At 35.6% G+C, this 22,214-nt stretch overlaps 1 protein-coding gene across 3 annotated transcripts; it reads right to left on the minus strand.

The window, feature by feature from the left end:
- Nucleotides 1–216: 216 nt before the first annotated feature.
- LOC149811426 (CBS domain-containing protein CBSCBSPB1-like) lies at nt 217–21,496 on the minus strand. Of its 3 annotated transcripts, none has more exons than XM_089992569.1 (14): nt 21,066–21,496; nt 20,093–20,261; nt 19,882–20,014; nt 19,466–19,636; nt 19,220–19,298; nt 19,008–19,121; nt 18,816–18,882; nt 3,662–3,767; nt 3,519–3,577; nt 2,289–2,389; nt 2,071–2,198; nt 1,873–1,958; nt 1,617–1,706; nt 217–758 (listed from the first exon to the last, which is right to left on the minus strand). In XM_089992569.1, exons 1-14 carry the CDS (start codon nt 21,170–21,172, stop codon nt 573–575), a joined length of 1,596 nt encoding a protein of 531 aa, XP_089848695.1. In that variant the 5' UTR covers nt 21,173–21,496; the 3' UTR covers nt 217–572. The 3 variants fall into 3 exon arrangements, with proteins under 3 accessions (XP_089848695.1, XP_089848697.1, XP_089848696.1); XM_089992571.1 differs by having other exon boundaries at nt 21,024–21,481; XM_089992570.1 differs by lacking the exon at nt 217–758 and adding an exon at nt 1,260–1,465.
- Nucleotides 21,497–22,214: the final 718 nt, after the last annotated feature.

Consider the following 22,214-nt stretch of genomic DNA (forward strand, 5'->3'; position numbering starts at 1 on the left):
ACCATATAAGCTTATGCAACATAGATGATCCCATCATTGAACTGTAAACATAAGAAAGGACGTTCTAGATCAATGCCAGAACTTGCATTTCATGTAGAAACATGACAAGCGATTAGTGATGAACCTGGACCCTCAGTTTTGCAAGATCAACAGTTTACAACATGCCATACCGGACCACCAAGGACCATCATCATCACCACATTCATCACAAGTTCATGAGTGCAGCTTGAGTGCTTAATTTTAGAATTCACAGCCAATAGTAACCATCTTTTCTGTTCACATAGTGCAAGCTTCTGCTCCCATAAATGATAAGATAATGCCTCATTTTACAATAAATAAATAAAAAGCCAGCACCATCCCTGTATTATATTACAGGCCACCATGATAGAAGAATACTAACACTGTCTAGTCTAATTAGATAGGAAGAACTCAGGTGCAAATGATTTCTAAACAAAAAAAGGAGGTCCTGCATACTCGCAGCCGGTGTGTCCGCAGGCTACCGAACCAGGGTCCACTGCAGCAGCTCAGAGTTCCCTCAGTTCCTTGGTGGCACAATTTTAATGGAATATTGATCAGGAATTAGCTTTTCTCAAGTATGCCATCAGACCAAGCCCAGCAATGAGTGCAGCACCCGCAGCAACTGTGCTGTATGCTGTGGCCCAAGCATCCTTTGGCGCAAATTCTAAGCCTCCTGAATTTGGTGTTGCCCTCTTGCTATGACCACCTGAACCAGAGTAATCTAGATGAAGCCTCAACCCCTGCCAAATCAAATCATAAGTAAATTCAGAGTACACAAGGAAAGAATGTTAGTTAACATTGTGCATAATATCCAAAAAAAAATTGTCTCTTAGGACTTCCTCTTTGGATTCTCAGTGTTACTTCTTTGCACTAAAAGGGGGCACGATGCATTTCCCAGAGATTGCTTTACATGCCTAGTCCTTATCAAGGAAGAAGCTATTCCTTCAACCTAACATTTAGCATTGCAAAGATAGATCAAAGTACAACACCAGGACCTCAAAAACTATTCATCGAGGTGTGATTCTGACTTCTTTATTTGACAAGAACAGTTTAATTATCCCTTGACAGAGAAAAATAAAATTAAAGAAACCAAATAGAGATACTTGATTGGATCCAGATAAAGCACTTAAAAGCATAACCTTGAACCAAAGAGGACACTTGACTCTTAACACCTGAGTCCACATGTTTATCTAAACAGGGCCACTAGATAGTCAACCCCCAATGGGGCTATAAACTTTAACTTGTAAAAAAAGTTCCTTTTTGCTCTGGAAGTGGCATCAGCACGTGTGCTCCAACTACATTAAGATCAACAGATAGCCAGCAATCTAAGATTGCCATCCACAATTTTTATCAGCAACTACAACATGATACATCATAGATCACCATTACTTGATATATTTGTAACACTATAAATTGGACCAGTAGCATATTGTTGGTATGGTTTGTCCTGCAACATGATACATCAGTTTGTTTGTTTTTATTATTTCAGTCTTGGATACTGAAAAGCAAAACTGTCAGTTAAGGTAGTGGGATAAGTAAAAATTCAGAATCAAGTTAAACTAATTGCTGAAAGCATATGCTCAGAACAGTTGCCTTACTTTCCAAGTGGCGAGCCTAGCATGTTCCACAGCTGCTGCAAGGTCACTATCTGTGGCAAGCACCACTTTGTCATGTTCTTCATCTTCATACTGCATCGAACGGGATAAGCACATTTAAAAATACAGAAATGATTATAAATTGTAGACGGTTCATGAAACGAAAAAAGAGCATAAGAACAATAAAGAATAGAAAAATGCTTATAAGCTGAAGCTGATTCATGAAAAGAAAAAGAATACAATAAGATCTAGAGATCACCATAATCTGTGGGAGATGGTTTCGATCAATGTCATCCCCTACTCTCTGGATTATGCATGCTATCAGCTCTGACATACTCCCTGTATCTGGTTGAGTAAAATAAAGTGGAAAAAATCAATATTATTCTGGTTCGGGCAATCTAGTTCCAAAAGAATAATACCACACTTTCACATTTACACTAAAAGATGGCCAGCATACCACAATTAAATCTATGCATTCGACCCTTTTTGTCCTCCAACTTAAACCCAAAGTTACTTACAAGCTCCGACATATAACCAGGTTTCCCTGTTTCAGTTCCTTCAGATGCCTGCTTTGTGGATCCCTCACTGGAATGCAAGCACAAATATAAGATATCCTACCCTCTTGGATCCATACTTTATCAAAGAACATATACAAAGTAAGAAAGGGGTCACTACCTTCTTGTATCTTCATCATCTCCCAAGGTCATTGCTGAATCCCAGAATTTTTGCATCATTGTGTTTGTCGTGTCACTTCCAACAATCCCAGAATTTCCAACCTAAATCAAATAAGAAAGCAAAGGCCAAAATCCTCATCTATTATTGAAATGATTTCAGGTCTGCTGAAAAAAGGGAATCATGTAACTGAGATAAGATTGTGAAGAAAGAAAAAGGACATGTTAGCTAGTGGAAAGACTATTCTGTTTTAAGAACGCACAAGGTTCCCCCATCTCCACCTCAGTACCACTCCAAACATGCCCAAAAAAGATAACAACAAAATGTATCCCACAAGACCTTTTTGAATGTGAAAATTTGTCATCCTTCTCTAAATCACTGGCTTCAATAGATTGGATATAAGTTGTTCCCCATGCTTACCCAAGATTGCTTATGAAAGGTGCAAATGGTGTAGCCAATGAGTAATATGAGGAGAATGAATGCAAGCCATTCTATATTATATTATTATTTTGCCCTCAAATTTATGGAGTAAACAGCATATCATAAATCATCATTTCCAATTAATGGATCAATACTCTTACTAGAGAGAGCATTTATTTTATCATCGGTAGTTGGTAACTTGGTTGGAGTTCTATACAGACTTCGGTTATATCTATTATCTATGCATTGACAATATCTAATTTGTAGGAAAATGATTAGCTGATCTACACGTCAGATTATTGAATCCAAACCTGTGTTGAATCTACATATCAAAGATGAATGTAGAGAAGGGATAAAAAGAAGAGGAGAGAGAGAGAGATGCGAATTGCCATGGATACACTATTATTACAAGATTAAGAGGTAAAAGATAATATTGCTCTTCATCGCAAACTATAAGAAAAAATACAGTCCACTTAAAAGAACAAAAATGATCCTTGAAGTGTCTGTATCCCTTAACAATATGAAGGCTCAAAAAGCTTGAACTTTGTTTTGATTATGTGCAAGATAATTATAAACATATCAAAAGTGTCATTATGCATTTAACATATCAAAAGTGTCAAGAAATCCAGCTAGATTTTCTAATGAGACTAATAACAACAGAGATCAATGCCAAGAAAAAAAAAGGGACACAGAAAGACAAGAAACATGCTAAAAATACATGGTAATACTGAGATGCAAGCACTAAGCAGTAAGCACTGTCAAAAGAACTAGAAGCAAAATAGACAGATAATCAATTATCATTAATGAACTTACCGTTGATACAGCTGCATGAGTAATTTGAATTACATCAATGGCAGCTACTACAAATCCATCTGTCATAAACCATAACATAACAAATAAACATATGAGCAAATATATCTAAGACAATCCATGAATAAGAAAGAAAAATGAGTTACCTCGGTCTACAACAGGGAGATGTAAAAATTTCCCATCATGCATGATGTGGAGAGCATCAACAATTGGTGTATCAACTGTTGCACATTCAGGATTTGGGGTCATGACCTGGACATCAGTTGTTCAACCCTTGAAGCTTAGAAGGCAAAACAGGAAATACAAAAAAAAATTCAAACAAGTTGGAACATGTTGCATTAGTTGATTCTATTAATGACAGACAAGACAGTGCTCGTGGAAATTAATTTAACAATTTATCTCAGTTTCATAGTGCACCTAAAAGATAATCGAATTGCATTAAACTAATGGTAAACTAAACATGGAAAAGGTTGCCGTCCTCATAAATCCATATGTCTCAGCACAACACAACAAATGAATGTGAGCATTTATGTACCAATACCATCTTTATAAATGTTGATAGCTGCTTGACCTAAATTTTCACAAAGGTGACAAGAAGGCAACATAACAATTATAATATACTACTTGGACATCCATTATTATCTCTTTATTTTCTCTTCCTCAAATTTTAAGCAACCTTTATAAGGTAAACATCAATGTTTGATAAATGATTTTCATAGTACAAGGTTAAACCGAGGCAATGTGGTGGGCTGCAAGACAAATCCATGTGAAAAAAAATAGAACAGTCTACTTTCAACTACAAGAAACAGAGACTGGAAACAGAAGAATGCACCACCATGAGCTAATAACCCATAATTCATCTATAGATAAAAAATAGTGTGTTAAATGGCAAAAGTAAAGAAGCAAGGGGTTGGGGCCCATCAAGACAATGCTTAATCCTTGAAACTTGAGGCAACCCATGGTTTAAACAGTGGCAAAGTTTTTGAGATTTCAATTAAAAATAAAAGAAAAAGAAGGAAAACAAAAAAGAGAACAGAAAAATAAAAAAGTATTCATGTTCCTAACATTCAGATGTGAAACTCAAGTGTGAAAAAAAGTTAAAGATATGCTGGGTTGTCATGGAAAACATGACCAAATTATTGAATAAAAGTGACCTATGGTTACTACTAATAGTGTGAAATGTTGAAACATAGAAAATCGAACATATTCATCCATTGCCTCAAAAGTAATTTTGTGACCAGGCATGCACACAAACACATTCTCATGCAAACCACTCATAAGTATATCTCGTAAACAAGGTAAAAAATAAGACAAAAACAGAGAAAACTTATTTGGAAAAGAATAGCTGATGCAATCTGTTTTGGACAAAACCTGGTATGAAACAAACAAATGATCGATTGACAAGGCAAAATATGGCACACCAAAGTGTTTCAAATCAACATATTAAACAGCGATCACAAAATTCACGTCTGGATATGTTCACAATAAAAAAAAACACATTAGAAGGGCTCATTATAAAGCCACTTTTTGTTAGTTCATGTAAAATGAAAAATATAGAAAGTTACAAGAAAAAAAGAAGATAAAAAGATAGAAATGACAATTAATGTATTGAAAAGAAAGAAAACCATAGGATAGAGATTAATGGCATCGATCTCCCTATGAATAAAGTTGTTATAAGTAATAGACTGAACATATTCATATAACAAAGCAATTGCATACTTCAAGCTAAAATGACCTGTGTCTCTAAGACCATCAATATGGCACATTGATAGGCAATCATATTACCCATAGTCACAAATTTCATTCTCAGGAAAATATCAGTAGACAAATCTTGGGATATTTAAAAAAAACAAAAAATTCTTGAAAAAAATCTCAAAAAGATATCGATAAAATATAAATAAAAAAATTTATAAAGATAAAATCATGATATTTTCAAAGTACTGAAAATATTTGTGGCTATAATAATGCCCTATGCATAAATTATTAAAAGCTGCCTGAATTACCACCTATTAACATATAACTGCCTAACTTCTCCATTATTACATCGACTTTCCTAGTGCACTTTGAACACCCTCCTGAGGCATGAAATAACTTTTCCTGCAATTTGTAATGAAATATGCGGAAAAGCAAAGAGTGCACTAAGCACTTACAATATCTACTAATGAACAAACAAAGAGGGGCTAATACCCAAACCCACAAGAGACAACACAACATAAAAATATAAATGCCTCTTATTGAAAGAGAGAGAGCTCTCAAGAGTGAAAAATACAAGAGGGGAGCACCCCTATTTATACACAAGAGAAGGAGAGGGAGAGGGCCAAGAGGCCTTAAAAGGAGAGCCACCTAGGGGGCTCCCCATGTAGTCGTTGGGAGCCCCCAACGGTCACTAATGTGACCGTTGGAGGCCCCATCGACTACATGGTGGGGCCCCTTTTGAGTGAGCAAAAAACAAAAAAACAATACATTTTACAAAAAATAAAGAGAAAAATAAACTAAGAAAAACAAGTACCCCTATCGGGTACTTGTGAAATGACAGAAATACCCCTATCGGGTATTATATATATATATATATATATATATATATATATATGAATTACATATATTTTAACACCCTCCCTCAAGCTTTACGGGGATATAACCGAAAGCTTGTTAAGGAGAAACAAAAACCGAGGAGCCGCAAGAGCCTTAGTGAAGAAGTCCGCCAACTGGTACTCTGATGTGACGTAAGGTAGTGCTATAGTTCCTCTTAGGTATTCATCCCAAACGTAATGGCAGTCCATCTCAATATGTTTAGTACGCTCATGGAAGGTGTGATTGCTTGCAATATAGATTGCGCTTTTGTTGTCACAACACATCTTCGAAGGAGTAGAGATGACAATGCCCATATCACTGAGGAGGCTTCTTAGCCACACAAGTTCCATGGTTGTAGTAGCCATAGCACGATATTCTGCTTCCGTCGAGGACAATGATACTTTGTGTTGCTTCTTGCATCTCCACGAAATCATAGAGTCACCTAAGAAAACACAAAAACCGGTAGTTGAGACACGATCATTGGGATTTCCTCCCCAATCTGCATCAGTATAAGCAATTAAATCAAGTGACGAGGCAGAAGAAAGAAAAACTCCCTTAGTTATGGTATTTTTGATATATCTGACAATCCTTAAGACTGCACTCATGTGCACGGTTGTAGGTGCATGTTGAAACTGACTGACAGAGTGGACGGCATGAGCAATGTCTGGCCGTGTGATGGATAGGTAGGTTAGAGACCCAACAAGTTGCCGGTAGGGAGTAGGATCCTCGAGAGGTGTTCCATCTTTCAACCTTAATTTTGCATTGATGACTTCTGAGGTTTCTGTCTTCTTGTCATCGGAGATACCCGATTTGGAACAGATGTCAGCAACAAGTTTCATCTGAGAGAGAATGTACCCTCGAGGAGAGTACGCCACTTCAATTCCTAAAAAATATCTTAAGAAACCAAGGTCAGACATATCAAAATTTTCTTTCAAAGCCTTTTTAATATCATTAATGCCTTGCTCATCACTTCCTGTGATGATCATATCATCAACATAAAGTAGTAAAATAACTACAGAAGACCCTACACTTTTCACAAACAAAGCAGTGTCAGTATAACATGAACGAAAATTTAAACTTGTCATTACATTACTAAATCTATCATGCCAAGCCTTTGGAGCTTGTTTTAAACCATATAATGCCTTTTTAAGTTTAAGAATTTTATTTTTACCAATACATACTCCTGGTGGGGGATCCATGTAAACTTCTTCATTTAATTCACCATTTAGAAATGCATTCTTAACATCAAGTTGATAGATAGGCCATTTCTTTACAGACGCAATAGCAATAAGAGTCCTAACACTAGTCATTCTAGCAACAGGTGCGAAGGTTTCTTCGTAATCTATACCATATTCCTGAGCATATCCTTTAGCTACTAATCGTGTTTTATAACGTTCTAATGAACCATCACTCTTGGTTTTAATTTTGAAGACCCATCTACATCCTATTGATTTCTTTCCAGTGGGTAACGAAGTTATTTCCCAAGTTTTTGCTTTTTCAAGGGCACTAAGCTCTAAGTTCATGGCTTCAACCCATTGGGGAATATTTTTGGCCTCATTATAGTGTGAAGGTTCATGAAATGAATGTAATGCAATTAGACATGCTCTATATCTAGGAGTTAGGGACTCATAGGAAACAAACCTATTTGGAGGATTAGAGATCCGACTGGATCTCCTTAAAGATGTTTCTTCAATGTCGGATCCTTGAGAGTATTTTTCTAAGGCACTTATCTGAGTTTGTTGACCACGCCTAACATATGTTTGGATTGGTCTATTATTCTCATCTACAGCATTATCAAGAGGGATTTCCTCTAGGTCATTCAAAGACTCATTAGAGATTTCCTCTTCTTGAGGAGTCTCATCTTCTTGAGATAGAAGATCAAATAAAAAAGTATATTCACTTTCGTCAATATCTTTAGTTTTCACAAAACCATTTTCATTTTCCAAAAATGTTACATCTTTGGATACATAGAGTTTGTTATTTTTCAAGTCAAAACATCTAAAACCCTTTTGATTTTCTCCATAACCCAAGAAAACGCATTCAATAGCTTTAGGAGATAATTTGTCCCGTTTATGAGTAAGGACAAAACATTTACATCCAAAAACTCTTAATCTATTGAAGTCAGGTGTTCTTTCAAATAGTTTTTCGTATGGAGATGTATTTTGTAAGGATGAAGATATCATTCTATTTATTAAATAAGTTGAGGTTAAGGCCGCTTCGGCCCAAAAATTCTTTGGAATTTCTTTGGAAATAAGGAGTGTCCTAGTGGTTTCCATGATATGTCTATGCTTTCTTTCGGCCAAGCCGTTTTGTTGAGGAGTCCTAGGACACGATCTTTGATGACAAATCCCATTTACTTCTAAATAGTTTTGAAATTCATTTGATAAATATTCTCCACCTGAATCGGATCTAAGAGTAGAGATATTACTTGAAAATTGATTTTTAACTATCATATGAAATTTTTTTAAAAACTCAAAGACTTCGGATTTTAAATTGAGAAAGTAGATCCATACATACCTAGTATAGTCATCGATGAAAGTGACATAATAGGAGTACCCTCCTTTAGACATGACGGAGGAAGGACCCCAAACGTCCGAATGGACTAACTCAAAAGGTCTTTTGGATACAAAAGTCCGGTTTGGAAAAGGAGTAGATTTCATTTTGCCAAAAATACAATTCTTGCAAACAAAATGTTTCTCATTACAAAATTTCTTTCCAAATGGAAAGGAGTACATTTTTGAGAAACTTGGATGTCCAAGTCTTTGATGCCAAATATCAATATTTTTATCTTGGACATGGTTACAAAAAGAGTTAATGGGGAGTTTCAAGTTGCTCATGTAATAGAGATCTCCCCTGCTATGGCCTTTCCCAATCAGCTTCCCGGACCGGAGATCCTGTATAGAGCAATCCTTAGTTGAGAAGGAGATTTTACATCCATGATCGCATATTTGAGCAACAGAGAGGAGATTTAAATTAAGTTGAGGTACAACTCTCACGTTTGGCTCAAAGAAGTCTTTTGAAAAGTTTAAGGTTCCAAGACTTTTAACTTGTAAAGATGTACCAACGGCAGTTGAAACATAGGAGTTTTTAAAATTATTACATAAGTCGGAAAGCTCATTTTCAAGGGGGGTCATATGAAAGGAAGCTCCAGAGTCAAGGATCCAAGACGACATACCTGGAGGAGAGGAGGAAGCTACGGCGGCACCCGAAGTTGATGGAATCTTGAGTAGAGTTTGTAGTGCCTCCGATAGTTGAGCAAGAGAAAAAGAGTCTGTTCCTTTGATTGCTTCCTCTTTCTTTTGAGTAGCTTCTTCAACGGAAGCAACTTTATTTTTTGGTGCTTCATTCAACTTAGGGCAATTAGGTCTTATATGACCCGGTTCTTGACAATGATGGCAAATGGCTTTTCTATAGTTGCCATTATAGTTATTTTGTCTTCCAAAATGTGGAGGTTTGTAGGTTTTCATATGGTTGCCGGGTTTGGATACGGCCAAGACATCATTTCCTCCTTTAATCATGCCAAGACGGGTTTCTTCTTGGCATATTTCGGCTATGGCATCTTCCAAGGGAAGAGACTTTGATCTATGTAGGAGGGAGGATCTAACTTGTTCATATTCGGGCCTAAGCCCATGTAAAAATTGGAAAAAGTGTTCTTTTTCCATTTGTTCTCTCCTTAATTCCACATCTATACTAGAAACCCATTTTGGTTCTAGTAAGGATAGCTCATCCCATAGAGGGCCAAGAGTGCTAAAGTAATCCCTAACACTCATTTCTCCTTGCTTGATAGTCCGGATTTTTTCTTGAAGAAAGAATTGACGAGCAAGGTCTTTTTGTGTAAACATACCTTTCATGAAAAACCATGCTTCATTTGCCATCCTAAATTTGGCAATGTTGGCGCAAATCTTGAGCTCCACATTATTCATGAACCAAGCAAGAATCTTGGCATGCTTACTCTCCCAATCTTCTATTTTAGATTGGTGATCTTCAATGGCCTTTATGCGGGCATCTCCTTCAAGAGCTTTTTCTTGATCGCCTTCCATCTTAGTTAGTTGGAGTTGTGGTTCCAGAATGGTGCCCATAACGTATCCCCAAAGCTTTTTCCCTTTGAGGTTGTTTTCCATGGCGGCGGCCCACATCATGTAGTTGGAACCATTGAGCTTGAAGGAGAGATCAATCTTTTGTTCTCCTTCCACAACAACCACTTACAAGAGAATATCAAGGAGAGGGAAACAAAAAACAAATATAGCTACACCACTAGCTATATTAAAAAGAAGAGCATACACAAGGCTCTGATACCATGTAATGAAATATGCGGAAAAGCAAAGAGTGCACTAAGCACTTACAATATCTACTAATGAACAAACAAAGAGGGGCTAATACTCAAACCCACAAGAGACAACACAACATAAAAATATAAATGCCTCTTATTGAAAGAGAGAGAGCTCTCAAGAGTGAAAAATACAAGAAGGGAGCACCCCTATTTATACACAAGAGAAGGAGAGGGAGAAGGCCAAGAGGCCTTAAAAGGAGAGCCACCTAGGGGGCTCCCCATGTAGTCGTTGGGAGCCCCCAACGGTCACTAATGTGACCGTTGGAGGCCCCATCGACTACATGGTGGGGCCCCTTTTGAGTGAGCAAAAAACAAAAAACAAAAAATACATTTTACAAAAAATAAAGAGAAAAATAAACTAAGAAAAACAAGTACCCCTATCGGGTACTTGTGAAATGACAGAAATACCCCTATCGGGTATTATATATATATATAAATATATATATATATGAATTACATATATTTTAACACAATTCACTAATGAAAATTATGATACTATTGGCTCCATATCTTTCACTAATAAAATAAATGCAAAGGGCATTTTATTTTATTTCACTAAAATGGTCAACTTGGTAATCATAGAACCAGGTGGATTTTGGTTGTATGTGAAACAATGAAGTGGTTAAATGTAAGATTAGACATTATACATTTAGAAACATAACAAGTCAATGGGCCTTTTGTAATTTACTCAAACTTTAATATTCCTAAGTTTTGCTTGACAATCTAATAGTGTCTAAAATACTTCAAGTTCAGTATGCAAGAATAATGTCTTTTTTTAAGATATGATGAAGTTCTGGGTAAATTTCCTTAATCAAAAGTTTGAGCTGCATGACTAGAAATTGCCCTATGGGGAAGAGACATTAGCTCCAGCATCATCTAACATTACAGCCCTTATTCCTTGCATTCATGAAATGCCAATATTCCCGAATTCACAAGCCTCATTCAAAACTCTTGCATCTTTCTCCCTTGCACCAAGCCATTTATCATTATCGTGATTAAGTGATTCAGACCACTATAACCTGAGTTTTTTGTTACTAGCCTCTTTTTGATACTCCATAGCACTCTCAGAATTATCTTGTGCTACAAGCCACATCTTATGTTTTTTTTGGGTAATTGAGGTCAAAATTTTATTAAAAAGATAGACGAGAAAATCATACAAGTGATGAGGGGTCACAACAAATCATGAATTAACAGAGTAAAAAGAACATTGAGGCAATTGAAGCAAATCCATGAAATGTTGCCATGTCCTCAAAGTTTTAGTGGCTATTACACGCCCCACCTCTGTATTGCTGAATTTAAAGATTTACAATATGATTTTTCAAGGCTTTCATGCATGACTATTTTGTACCGTGTTACAATATATTGAACCTTCTTGCATTCTATGTAGTCAAAAGCACCGACTAGGCACTGACTAGTCCGACTAGTCGGCCTAGGCGTAAGTAAAACACCTAGGCGTTGCAATTCCTAGGTGGGTACCTTAAGATGTACCAATTTTATTGACTAGGCGTCGACTAGGGTGCCTAGTCAGCGACTAAGCTGCCCTCACCTAGGTACAATGGCAGTTTAGTCATTTTTAATATATATATATATATATATATATATATATATATATATATATATATATATATATATATATATATATATATATATATATATATAAACTTACAAAGTAAGGGGGTTAATTCTAAATGATTATGTTTTTTATATATGTGTGTGTTAATTTGTTTGTGATGAATTTTCTGTTAAAGACTGAAAGTGAGATATATGTGTGATTTTTGTTTGTATATATATATATGTTAGTTTTTATAATTTTTTTTATAAAAGCTTGAAAACATGTTTTTGGCATTACTGATTATGTAATATGTTATTTATATATGTATGTGTTACTGTGCTTCTGTGATTTTTTTCTATGAAAGGCAGAAAGTATGATTTTTTGTGTATATATATAATGATTATGCTATGAATAAAATATGTGTGCATGTGTGTTACAATCAATTTTTCTGTGAAAGGCTGAAAGCATGTCTTGTTGATTATACTGAATATGTTATGAATAATAGAATATATATATTTATTTATTTATATATAGATATAGTTATATTCTAATTATATATATGATGTGAAAGCATGTGTAATTGTGTAATTGTTTGATGAAAACATCTTATTACCAAAAGAATTAAACATATTTTTATGTATATTTTGTATATATTTTTATTTTTTAATTGAGGTACCGACTAGTCCGACTAATCCCACCTAGTCCTTGACTACTCTTTTTAGGTGTCTATCGAAAGTTAAAATGTAAAATATATATAATAATAATAATCATATTATTATTATTATATATATATTTATGTATTTTTATTCTTTATTTTTCCTGTAATTTTTTCTATTTTCTTTTTAGTTTTTTAGTGTCTAGTTCTATTAGAACTAGACAACTTTAACTAGTTAAGTTCCACTTGGAACTTAACTAGTAAAGTAACTGCTAGACTAGTCCAACGGTTACGTTTATAACCCAACGGTTACAAGGAGAGCTCCTTAAGAGCTCTCCTTTCTCACTTGTATATAAAGGGGTGCATCCCCTCTTGTAAACATATTGAATGCTTCTTAAGCATTTTATCATTTCAATAAAGATTATTTTTATTTCTTTTTTTGTTACCATTATACCCTTTTTAAGGGTTATATTCAAGTGTCTCTCTGGACAATCTCTCTTGCGGATCTAAGTACTTTTGTGGAAGATCCTCACTTCATTTCATGGTATCAGAGCAAGGTTCATCCTATATCGTGAAGATTTCTTGCCTCATTTTTTGTGCCAAGATTGCAAAGGTGTTTCATCACCTTGGTTGAGGCTCCTAAAGTTCTTTTTGAAGAAAGGAAGATTCGTTGCAACAAAATATTGAGTTTGCGTTATCTTACTCTCCATTTTCTTCTCTCTTTATCTTATTTTTTCTCTTTTTCTCTCTCTTTATCACCCTTGTAAGAGATGGATAATCATGATAAAATCACCATCATACCCATGAAATTAAATGACACACTTTATATAATGTGGGCTTCGATAATGAAGCATCACATATGGGGAAAGGGGCTTTGGGGAATAATAGATGGTTCTGATTCGAAATCTAAACTAGTCCTCACCAAAATAAAAGGTGATAAAGAGGTTCTCCTAACCGAAGGAGAGAAAAGTAAAGCTTTGGCCAACTATGAAAAAAGTTGGAAGGAATGGCGGATAGGGAATGCAAAAATCATGTCATGGCTAATCAATAGCGTTGACATCAAAAAATGCTCTAGTCTTGCTAAGTTTGAGCATGCTGATAAGGCTTGGGAATACCTCAAAAATATGCATTCCCTCAAAGATATTGCACATGTGTGCAATCTTCAAGAAAAAGTTAGGTCTATGACCCAAAGTGACAAAACCATACGAGAGTATTACAATGAATTGTCCGAACTTTGGAGAGAATTAGCTTTTTTAGAGCCAAAATGGCATTGTCCTGAGGACATTGAGCTCTGTCAAAGGCAACTTGATATGGAGCATTTTTACCAATTTGTAAACGGTCTAAGATCGAAATTCGAGTCAACTAAGTCGGCTCTTCTTCATCGGAAAAAAGTTTTCTCTATTGTCGATACTATAGTGGAACTAACTATGAAGGAAAACATAATAAAGAAGAATATTTCAAAATCCAAAGATGATTCCATTCTAGCAGTATCTAGACCGGGTAATCATGTACATTCGTACATACCACTTCACTTTAACCGACAAAGTGGTGACTATGACAAGAAAAAAGGTTATTTGCCATCATTGTCATGAACCAGGACACTACAGGCCTCAGTGTCCCAATCTTAAAGAACCCAGAAAAAAGAGAGTTGTGATTGCTGGATCGGAGCCCAAAGATCAAGATGCACCAATTTTTATGGCTCAGCTAATGGAGATTCTCCAACCACTCATCAAAGGAGCTTCTTCTTCATTTGAAGCTTTGACTGGGGCAGTTGCTTTATCTTTTTCCGATCCAGGTAACTTTTCTTGGCTTCTTGACTTTGGTGCTTCATTCCATATGACTCCAAATAATAAAAGTTTATCCGAATGTGTTAAAAATAAAATAGGTATGTCAAAAGTATTTACAACTGATGGAACTTCTCTAGAAATAGAAGGAATATGAAATTTTAAAAAAATCTATAAAACTGAGAAATTTTTTATCCCAGAAGTCAGATATATTTCCAAATTAAATTTGAATCTCTTATCCGTTTCTCAAATATCTGATCATGGTTGAAATATTTCTTTTTTTTCTCGTGGTTGCTGGGTACATGATCGTCAGTCAGAAAAGCTGATTGGGGAAGGCCATAGAGAAGGATGACTCTATTACATGGATTTTTTGGAAATGCCGAAGAATGCCTTTTGTTATAACATTCGGAAAATCGAGTTGGAGTTATGGCACAAAAGACTTGGTCATCCACATATAACCAAAATCCAACATTTTCCAAATCTAGGAAAATTTTGTAATTCTAAAAAATTTACTTGTAAAGATTGTATTCTTGGCAAAATAAAAAGATTACCATTTCAAAACAAAACTTTTGTTTCTTCAAGACCACTTGAATTAATACACTCGGATGTTTGGAGTCCTGCACCAATAATTTCTAAAGGTGGATTTGCCTATTATGTTATCTTTGTCGATGATTTTTTTAGACATACTTGGATTTATTTTCTTAAACATAAGTCTGAAGTATTTTCATACTTTCAGACATTTCATAAAATGGTTAAAAATAAGTTTCAAAATGATATTTTCATTTTTCGCACAGATTCAGAGGGAGATTTTTTGCCCACAAATTTTAAAAATTACCTTAACTTACATGGCATCACACATCAAAGGTCTTGCCCATACACACCTCAACAAAATGAGATGGCAGAATGTAAACATCGCTATATTATAGAAACCACTAGGACTTTACTAATAGCAAATCAAGTCTCAAAAGATTTTTGGGCAGAAGTTGCCTTAACTGCCACCTATCTGATTAATCGAATGTCATCCTCTTATATAACTCCAATAAAAAAACTTGTGAACCTTTCTCCAGATTACTCTAGATTGAGAGTATTTGGATGCAAGTGTTTTATATTTACGAACAAAAATGATAAACTTTTTTCTCGTACAATTCCCTGTGCCTTTTTAGGATATGCAGAAAATAAAAAAGGTTATAGGTGTTTTGACTTCAAGAATGATAGATTATAAGTATCAAGAAATGTCTCCTTTTTAGAAAAAGAAAGCTTCTTTGATTTTGAAAAACCAAAGGAAGTTACTGAGTACTCTTTTTTGTTAGATCTGACATCTAAATCTGATGAATATGATCTTGACTATAGCTTTGATAATGATCAAGGTATTATTGATCTTGATCATAATGTTGACAATGAAAAAGTCTATAGAGACACGAGTATACAATATTCCAGACAAAGAGAACCTAATCTTCCATGTGCACTTGAAAGATATTCTGACATTCCAATTAAAAGGTCATCTCGAGTCTCGAGGCCTCCAGGAAAATTTGTGTCATACGAATCCTTCTCATCTACATATAGGGCAGTCATTGCATTAATTCACTCATATGAGGAACCATCTTCGTACTCTCAAGCCAAAAATGATATCAAATAGATAGAAGCCATGAAAGCTGAGTTAGATGCACTTGAAAAAGCTTCTACATGGATTATTCAAGACCTTCCTCTAGGCAAGAAACCTAACTCTTAAAAGATATAAAGCTTAATTAGTAGTCAAAGGTTATGTCCAAGAATATGACATTGATTATGAAGAAACCTTTGCTCCTGTTGCTCATATGACAATCGTTAGAACCTTAATTGCCTTAGCTTCCATCAAGAAATGGTTCATATTTCAGCTGGATGTCAAAAATGCATTTCTAAATGGAAACCTAGTTAAAGAAGTGTACATAAAAGCCCCTCCAGGTCTTAGAATTCCTAAGGGTAAAACTTTTCGCTTAGAAAAAACTCTTTATGGCCTTAAACAAGCACTAAAAGCTTGGTATGATAGGTTTAGTCGTGTTATGCTTGATATTGGTTTTCAATTCTTTTTTATTGACACTGCTTTATTTATTAAGAATTCTGATGTAGGAATTATTGTGCTTCTTTTATATGTAGATGATATGATCATCACCGGAAGCGATAGACAGGGAGTTGAAAACATCAAAACACTTCTCAAATCTCACTTTGAAATGATTGATTTAGGTTTATTGAGATACTTTTTAGGCATTGAAGTCACCTATTCTCTTAAGAGATATTTATTATCTCAGACTAAATTTGCTTTTGATATTGTTTTCAGGTCTGAAATTACAGATGATAAGAAAGTAGACACTCCAAAAGTTGTCAATGTTAAAATGAAGATTGATGATGGAGAACTTCTTGAAGATCCTACTCCTTACAGACAGCTTGTCGGAGCACTTTCCTATCTATTCATTACCAGACCAGACATAGCACATACTGTTCACACAGCAAGCCAGTTCCAACATGCTCCTACATCTGTTCACATGGGAGCAGTCATGCGTATTATCAGATACATCCAGTCATCTCTTTTATGAGAACTTTTCTTGTCTTCCTCTTCCTCTCTTGATTTAATTGCATATACTGATGCTGATTCGGGAGGTGATCCTAATAACAGACACTCGACCACTGGTTTCTGTGTCTTCTTAGGTGAATCTTTAATCTCGTGGAGATGCAAAAAGCAACAGAAGATGTCTCTCTTATCCACCGAAGCCAAATACCGAGTCATGGCAACCACGACCATGAAAGTAGTTTGGCTCCGACGTCTACTTGCCGACATGGGAGCTGAAACAACAAAAGCTTCATGAATGTGCTGTGACAACAAAAGTGTGATCTTCATTGCAAGCAATAGAACATTCCACGAACGCACCATACATGTTGAAATGGATTGTCACTACGTCAGAGAGGAATATCTACATGGAACAATTGATCTGTCATATGTTACTTCAGAATATCAGTTAGCAAACTTCTTTATAAAGCCTCTCGTTGCTTTCAGATTCAATTCCTCCTTAGACAAACTTTTGCTCATTGTACCGTAAGTTTGAGGGGGAGTGTTAAAATGTAAAATATATATATATATATATATAATAATATCTATATTATTATTATATATATATTTATGTATTTTTATTTTTTATTTTTCCTGTATTTTTTTCTATTTTCTTTTTAATTTTTTAGTGTCTAGTTCTAATAGAACTAGACAACTTTAACTAGTTAAGTTCCACTTGAAACTTAACTAGTAAAGTAACTGTTGGACTAATCCAACGGTTACATTTATAACCGTTGGACTAGTCCAACGGTTACAAGGAGAGCTCCTTAAGAGCTCTCCTTTCTCACTTGTATATAAAGGGGTGCATCCCCTCTTGTAACCATACTGAATGCTTAAGCATTTTATCATTTCAATAAAGATTATTTTTATTTCTTTTTTTGTTCCCATTATACCCTTTTTAAGGGTTATATTCAAGTGTTTCTCTAGACACTCTCTTGCGGATCTAAGTACTTTTGTGGAAGACCCTCACTTCATTTCAGGCACTGCCTAACGCTTTTGACTACATAGCTTTCATTGCAACTTAATGTTTATAATCTCAGCCCTATATCTCCAATAATTTGAAAATAATGTGGCTGAGATATTGCCTACTTCATCACAGCATAAGCTCGTTAAAAGGTTTTATTGTCCAAAGGAACCTAGAATCTATGGAATATGCAATCAGAGACTATTTGAATATCCAGAAAACTGATTGAGCCAAAACAAAAAGTTTTACTAAAATACAATGAGTGCAGAACAGAAATTAGGTGCATACTTTGATGATTTATATTTCCTAAACAATTGTTAGACTCCTCCAATATCGAAACGTGCATCAGGAACAAATAGTAAAAACTTTAGTCAAGAACTAGCAGAAACTTTTAGGGCGCTTTGTTTCATTCCCATATAAAGAAAAGGCTTTTCATGGGAATGGGCACCGATTTCTAAAAGATCCTGTCAGTTCAGCCTTCCCATGTGAAAGCTCTCATTTGGGTTGGGGGGGGGGGGGTGTGTGTGAAAGGATTTACACATAAAAAGTGGTAGGTGATGAGAAAAACTGGGGCCCATTTGTGCTAGCATGGAGCTTTCCCACCATGATGATTTGATGTTTGTTTCATTCATGGTGGGAAAGGATTACATCAGGATTGCCAGCTCAGCACTTTCCCATGTAAGTTACATGAAGCAAATGAGGCCTTAGAATCATAATAAACTACTGGAGCATCAACCATGAACAGAATCAACAGCATGTAGTCAAAATAATACTCCCAGATATGTTTTTGCCACATGTTAAAACAAAAAGAAGAGGGAAAAGGGAACCTAAAAATGAAATAAAATGTATACAAGGCTCCTTACCTTCTCAACAGAAGTTGATTCTGGAGAAAGATTTTGTGTGATCACTCTCATCAAAATATCCTTTGAGCTATTTAAAAATGAATACAGTACAAAGTGTTAATGAATTACAAAAGAGTTGCTGTCCAACAAAATAAACAGAAATAACGAACAGAAGAAATTATCCAAAACTGTAGATGGGTGAGAAGTGCGTACGTTAGTATCCCCTGTGGCTTGTTCCCAACACTAATAACTGCGGAACTTACATGAAGTTCAAGCATTTTTTTAGTTGCACTTAACACAGAGTCAGTTGGAGACACTGTAGCCACTCTGAAACACACCAAGCAAGCTGATCAGCCAAGAACTCAAGAGGTAACAGTAACCATTTAAAAAAGAAATACAATGAAACAAAATGGAATATTACCTACTTTGTTTTCTCACCAATGATTGTTGATATCGAAGGTCTGAACATCCGCTCTCTAATTGTTTCCAAGAAAGTGTTAGGACCTGCATATAATGAAGCAATAAGTGATGGCCGTGGTGTTATGTGGATTTTGAAGGGTGAAGTCATCTATGGAACAGCCAACTACAATCAAAAGGATAATGACCAATGTCATCATATAGCCCAAAATATCAAGTAAGTTTATTATATTCATTGATATGGATTCAGATACCAGAAATAGAAGTTCCCCATTGTTTTTCTACTCCTTCAACAGCAGCTGCAATGGCTTTTCCCTTCTCCACTGCCCTTTCCATCCGCGCAATAGCATCATACAGGCACTTTGCAATGTCAAGCAATGCAATCACCTCACCATTCTCAACAACAGGCAAGTGTCTGAATTTTCCTGTGGAGACATATCATGCAACAAAGAACAAGTCAATAAACAGTACAGTCACATTTATTTGTTTACACTGTTTGCTCTAAGGGGGAGTAATTAAAAGCCAGAACCAGTGATGGCAGTTGACTTAATAATATTAAAACTAATCTTGCCAATATAATCTTTCTAGTAGTCGCTTGTCACAATAATAGGCAGCTTGAACAGTATTTTCCAAATATAACATAATTAAGTGCTATAGGACCATAACTAACCTTGCACCATTTTCTGCAATGCTTCGACGGATAGCGTATCTGAAAGAACAAATACAGGGTTTCTTGTCATAACTTTTGCAATTGTAGTTTCCTCGAGGTTTAGCTCTGCCGCAATCACCCGTATTGCAATATCCTACAAAGGCAAGGAACTCTGTATTAACACAATAACAGAGAAAATGCAATGGAACATTAGGACATAACTATTGCCAACCTTATCTGTTAGTATTCCACAGAGCAAAGCATTTGAATCGGTTACTAATATCGCATCAACTCTACGGGCAGCCATGCGACGGCATGCTTCATAAACTGTTGTGGTGTCAGGAACCGTGAGAGCCTTCGACATCCTGAGCCTCTTCACCGTCCGTTCCCCATTAAGTACTCTGATAAAGGTTAAAAAGAATAAAACATGGATAAAGATCACGACAATCAAGAGCAGCAAAATGTTTAACTGCATATCTCATAAAATTAAAAATAGCAAAAGTTGGTCTCTGTTAGTAGAAAGATATGCTACGAAGGTATTTATCGGGCACAAACAAAACTACAAGCTTGTCATTAAGAGTTGATTCCATTACATGTAGTTCCTCTCTACGAATCTCATAGTACAGTGCATGCTGCCTATAGGCCATCATATACATTAAGAAATGGAAACTAAACTTATAATCTTCAGTAATCCCTCCACTTCATGCCTAGCAGAAACCCACTTTCTCCAAAGCAAAAAAGATCATCCCATAGTGAAATTCTTAAAGAATTAACATAAAATCGACTTAAATTTTGGTATACCCAATTAAAATACCAAGATGGTCGATATGATTTAAACCCAAAAGCTCCGAACTGACGCAATTATCACACGTTTGGATAGAAACAACCAAAATTTTACATGAAGAAACAAACATGCATCAATTCCTACCACACAAACTAATAACTATAAGAAAAGTTAATTGAGGAATCCATTTTTTACCCATAATTAACACTAATTGGGCTACAAAATTTTGACATAAACTTGCAAGCCCCGATTTTAATTTCACAAAATCAATTAAAAATAACCTAAAAATACACTACCCACCATAAATCCGCTTTTTTTTTTTGTAGAACCAAATATGCAAACACGTTTATATGGAGATGTTGTCAGCTTAACCAAATACCAGAAAACCATATTAACCAGAGAGAGAGAGAGAGAGAGAGACGCCGAACGAGAAGAAACGAACGGTCGCCTTCCTTGCTCGCTGCTTCCGTTTTCCGACGGCTTCTTCTTGAGGATGCCCTTCCTCACAGGACCACCACCACCTTCCATCTCCCCCGCCACTCAATCTCCACCCTCCTAAGCTCCCTCTCCAAACAACATGTATGGGATAAAGGAAAAGAAAAAACCAGGATTTCCAATCCACCAAACACAAACACGTTCACTTTCACCCAAAAAAAGCCTCTCGCTGATTTCCGACGTTTCCACCTCCTTCCTCAGAATGGCAACCTGGAAAAATCTTTCCTATTTCCTGACGGAGATTTCCAGACCGAGCTCCAATTCCACGGAATTAGAGCTCCGCCATCTCCCCGGAATGAGAGAGAGAGAGAGAGGTAATGGATGGCTTTGCACAAACGCGATGTTTTTTGACGAATGACGATGAAGTCAATTTCGTGTGCGTTTGTTTTAATGAGTTGTTTTTATTTAATATTTGCGACCATCATTATTGCCTCTAATTTTGATTTATTTTGAGCTCTCAGGAAGGAGAATGGGAAGGGACGGTGCGCCGTTTCCACTTATGACGGGCTCCAGCCTTTTCGGGTTTTTGTTTTCACGTATTCCCAAGTTTGGAAAATTCATCGAGGAATGATAAGAAACGGAGTTTCCTATCATGGTCATAGTACAACCACAACGTTTTTTTCGGCAAAATCTCGTTTTTCAAAAACTCACGTGAAATAATAAAAATTTCATAAATCTCTCATTTTTTGGTAAAAATCTCGGCAATAAAAAATAAATTAAAATATAAAAAAATATTTTTTATAAGAAAATATTAATAAAAATTATTTAAAAATAAAAACACATGAATTTTCACAATAAATAGCTGTTTAAAATATAAATATCACATTTAAATCATGGTATTTATGTTTTTTCATAAATCTTTGGATATTTTGAAAATCTTGAGAGAAATTGCCGTTTTAAACTTTCAAGCAATTTCCCATAATATTATTGCGAGATTTTCATAAATCTTGCGATATTTGTCACTATGCAACCACCGTGGGGGTGGCTCGCGTGGCCAGCTGGGTGGTTGTGAGGGTGCTAAGACGAAGACACCGGATCAATCCTCATTGGCGTATCGGTGTATCTGTAGCATTTA

Source organism: Nuphar pumila, chromosome 17 (assembly GCF_984573655.1).
Source record: "Nuphar pumila chromosome 17, dmNupPumi1.hap1.1, whole genome shotgun sequence".
Lineage (NCBI taxonomy): Eukaryota > Viridiplantae > Streptophyta > Magnoliopsida > Nymphaeales > Nymphaeaceae > Nuphar > Nuphar pumila.

What these genes read in the sequence shown, in the direction of transcription:
- LOC149811426 (XM_089992569.1), bottom strand. Translation starts at nt 21,172, where the DNA reads ATGGAAGGTGGTGGTGGTCCTGTGAGGAAGGGCATCCTCAAGAAGAAG. An exon ending in AATGCATAGATTTAATTGTG is followed by an intron (nt 1,959 to 2,070) that starts GTATGCTGGCCA and finishes TTACTCAACCAG; the next exon opens with ATACAGGGAGTATGTCAGAG. An exon ending in ACCATCTCCCACAGATTATG is followed by an intron (nt 1,707 to 1,872) that starts GTGATCTCTAGA and finishes CGTTCGATGCAG; the next exon opens with TATGAAGATGAAGAACATGA.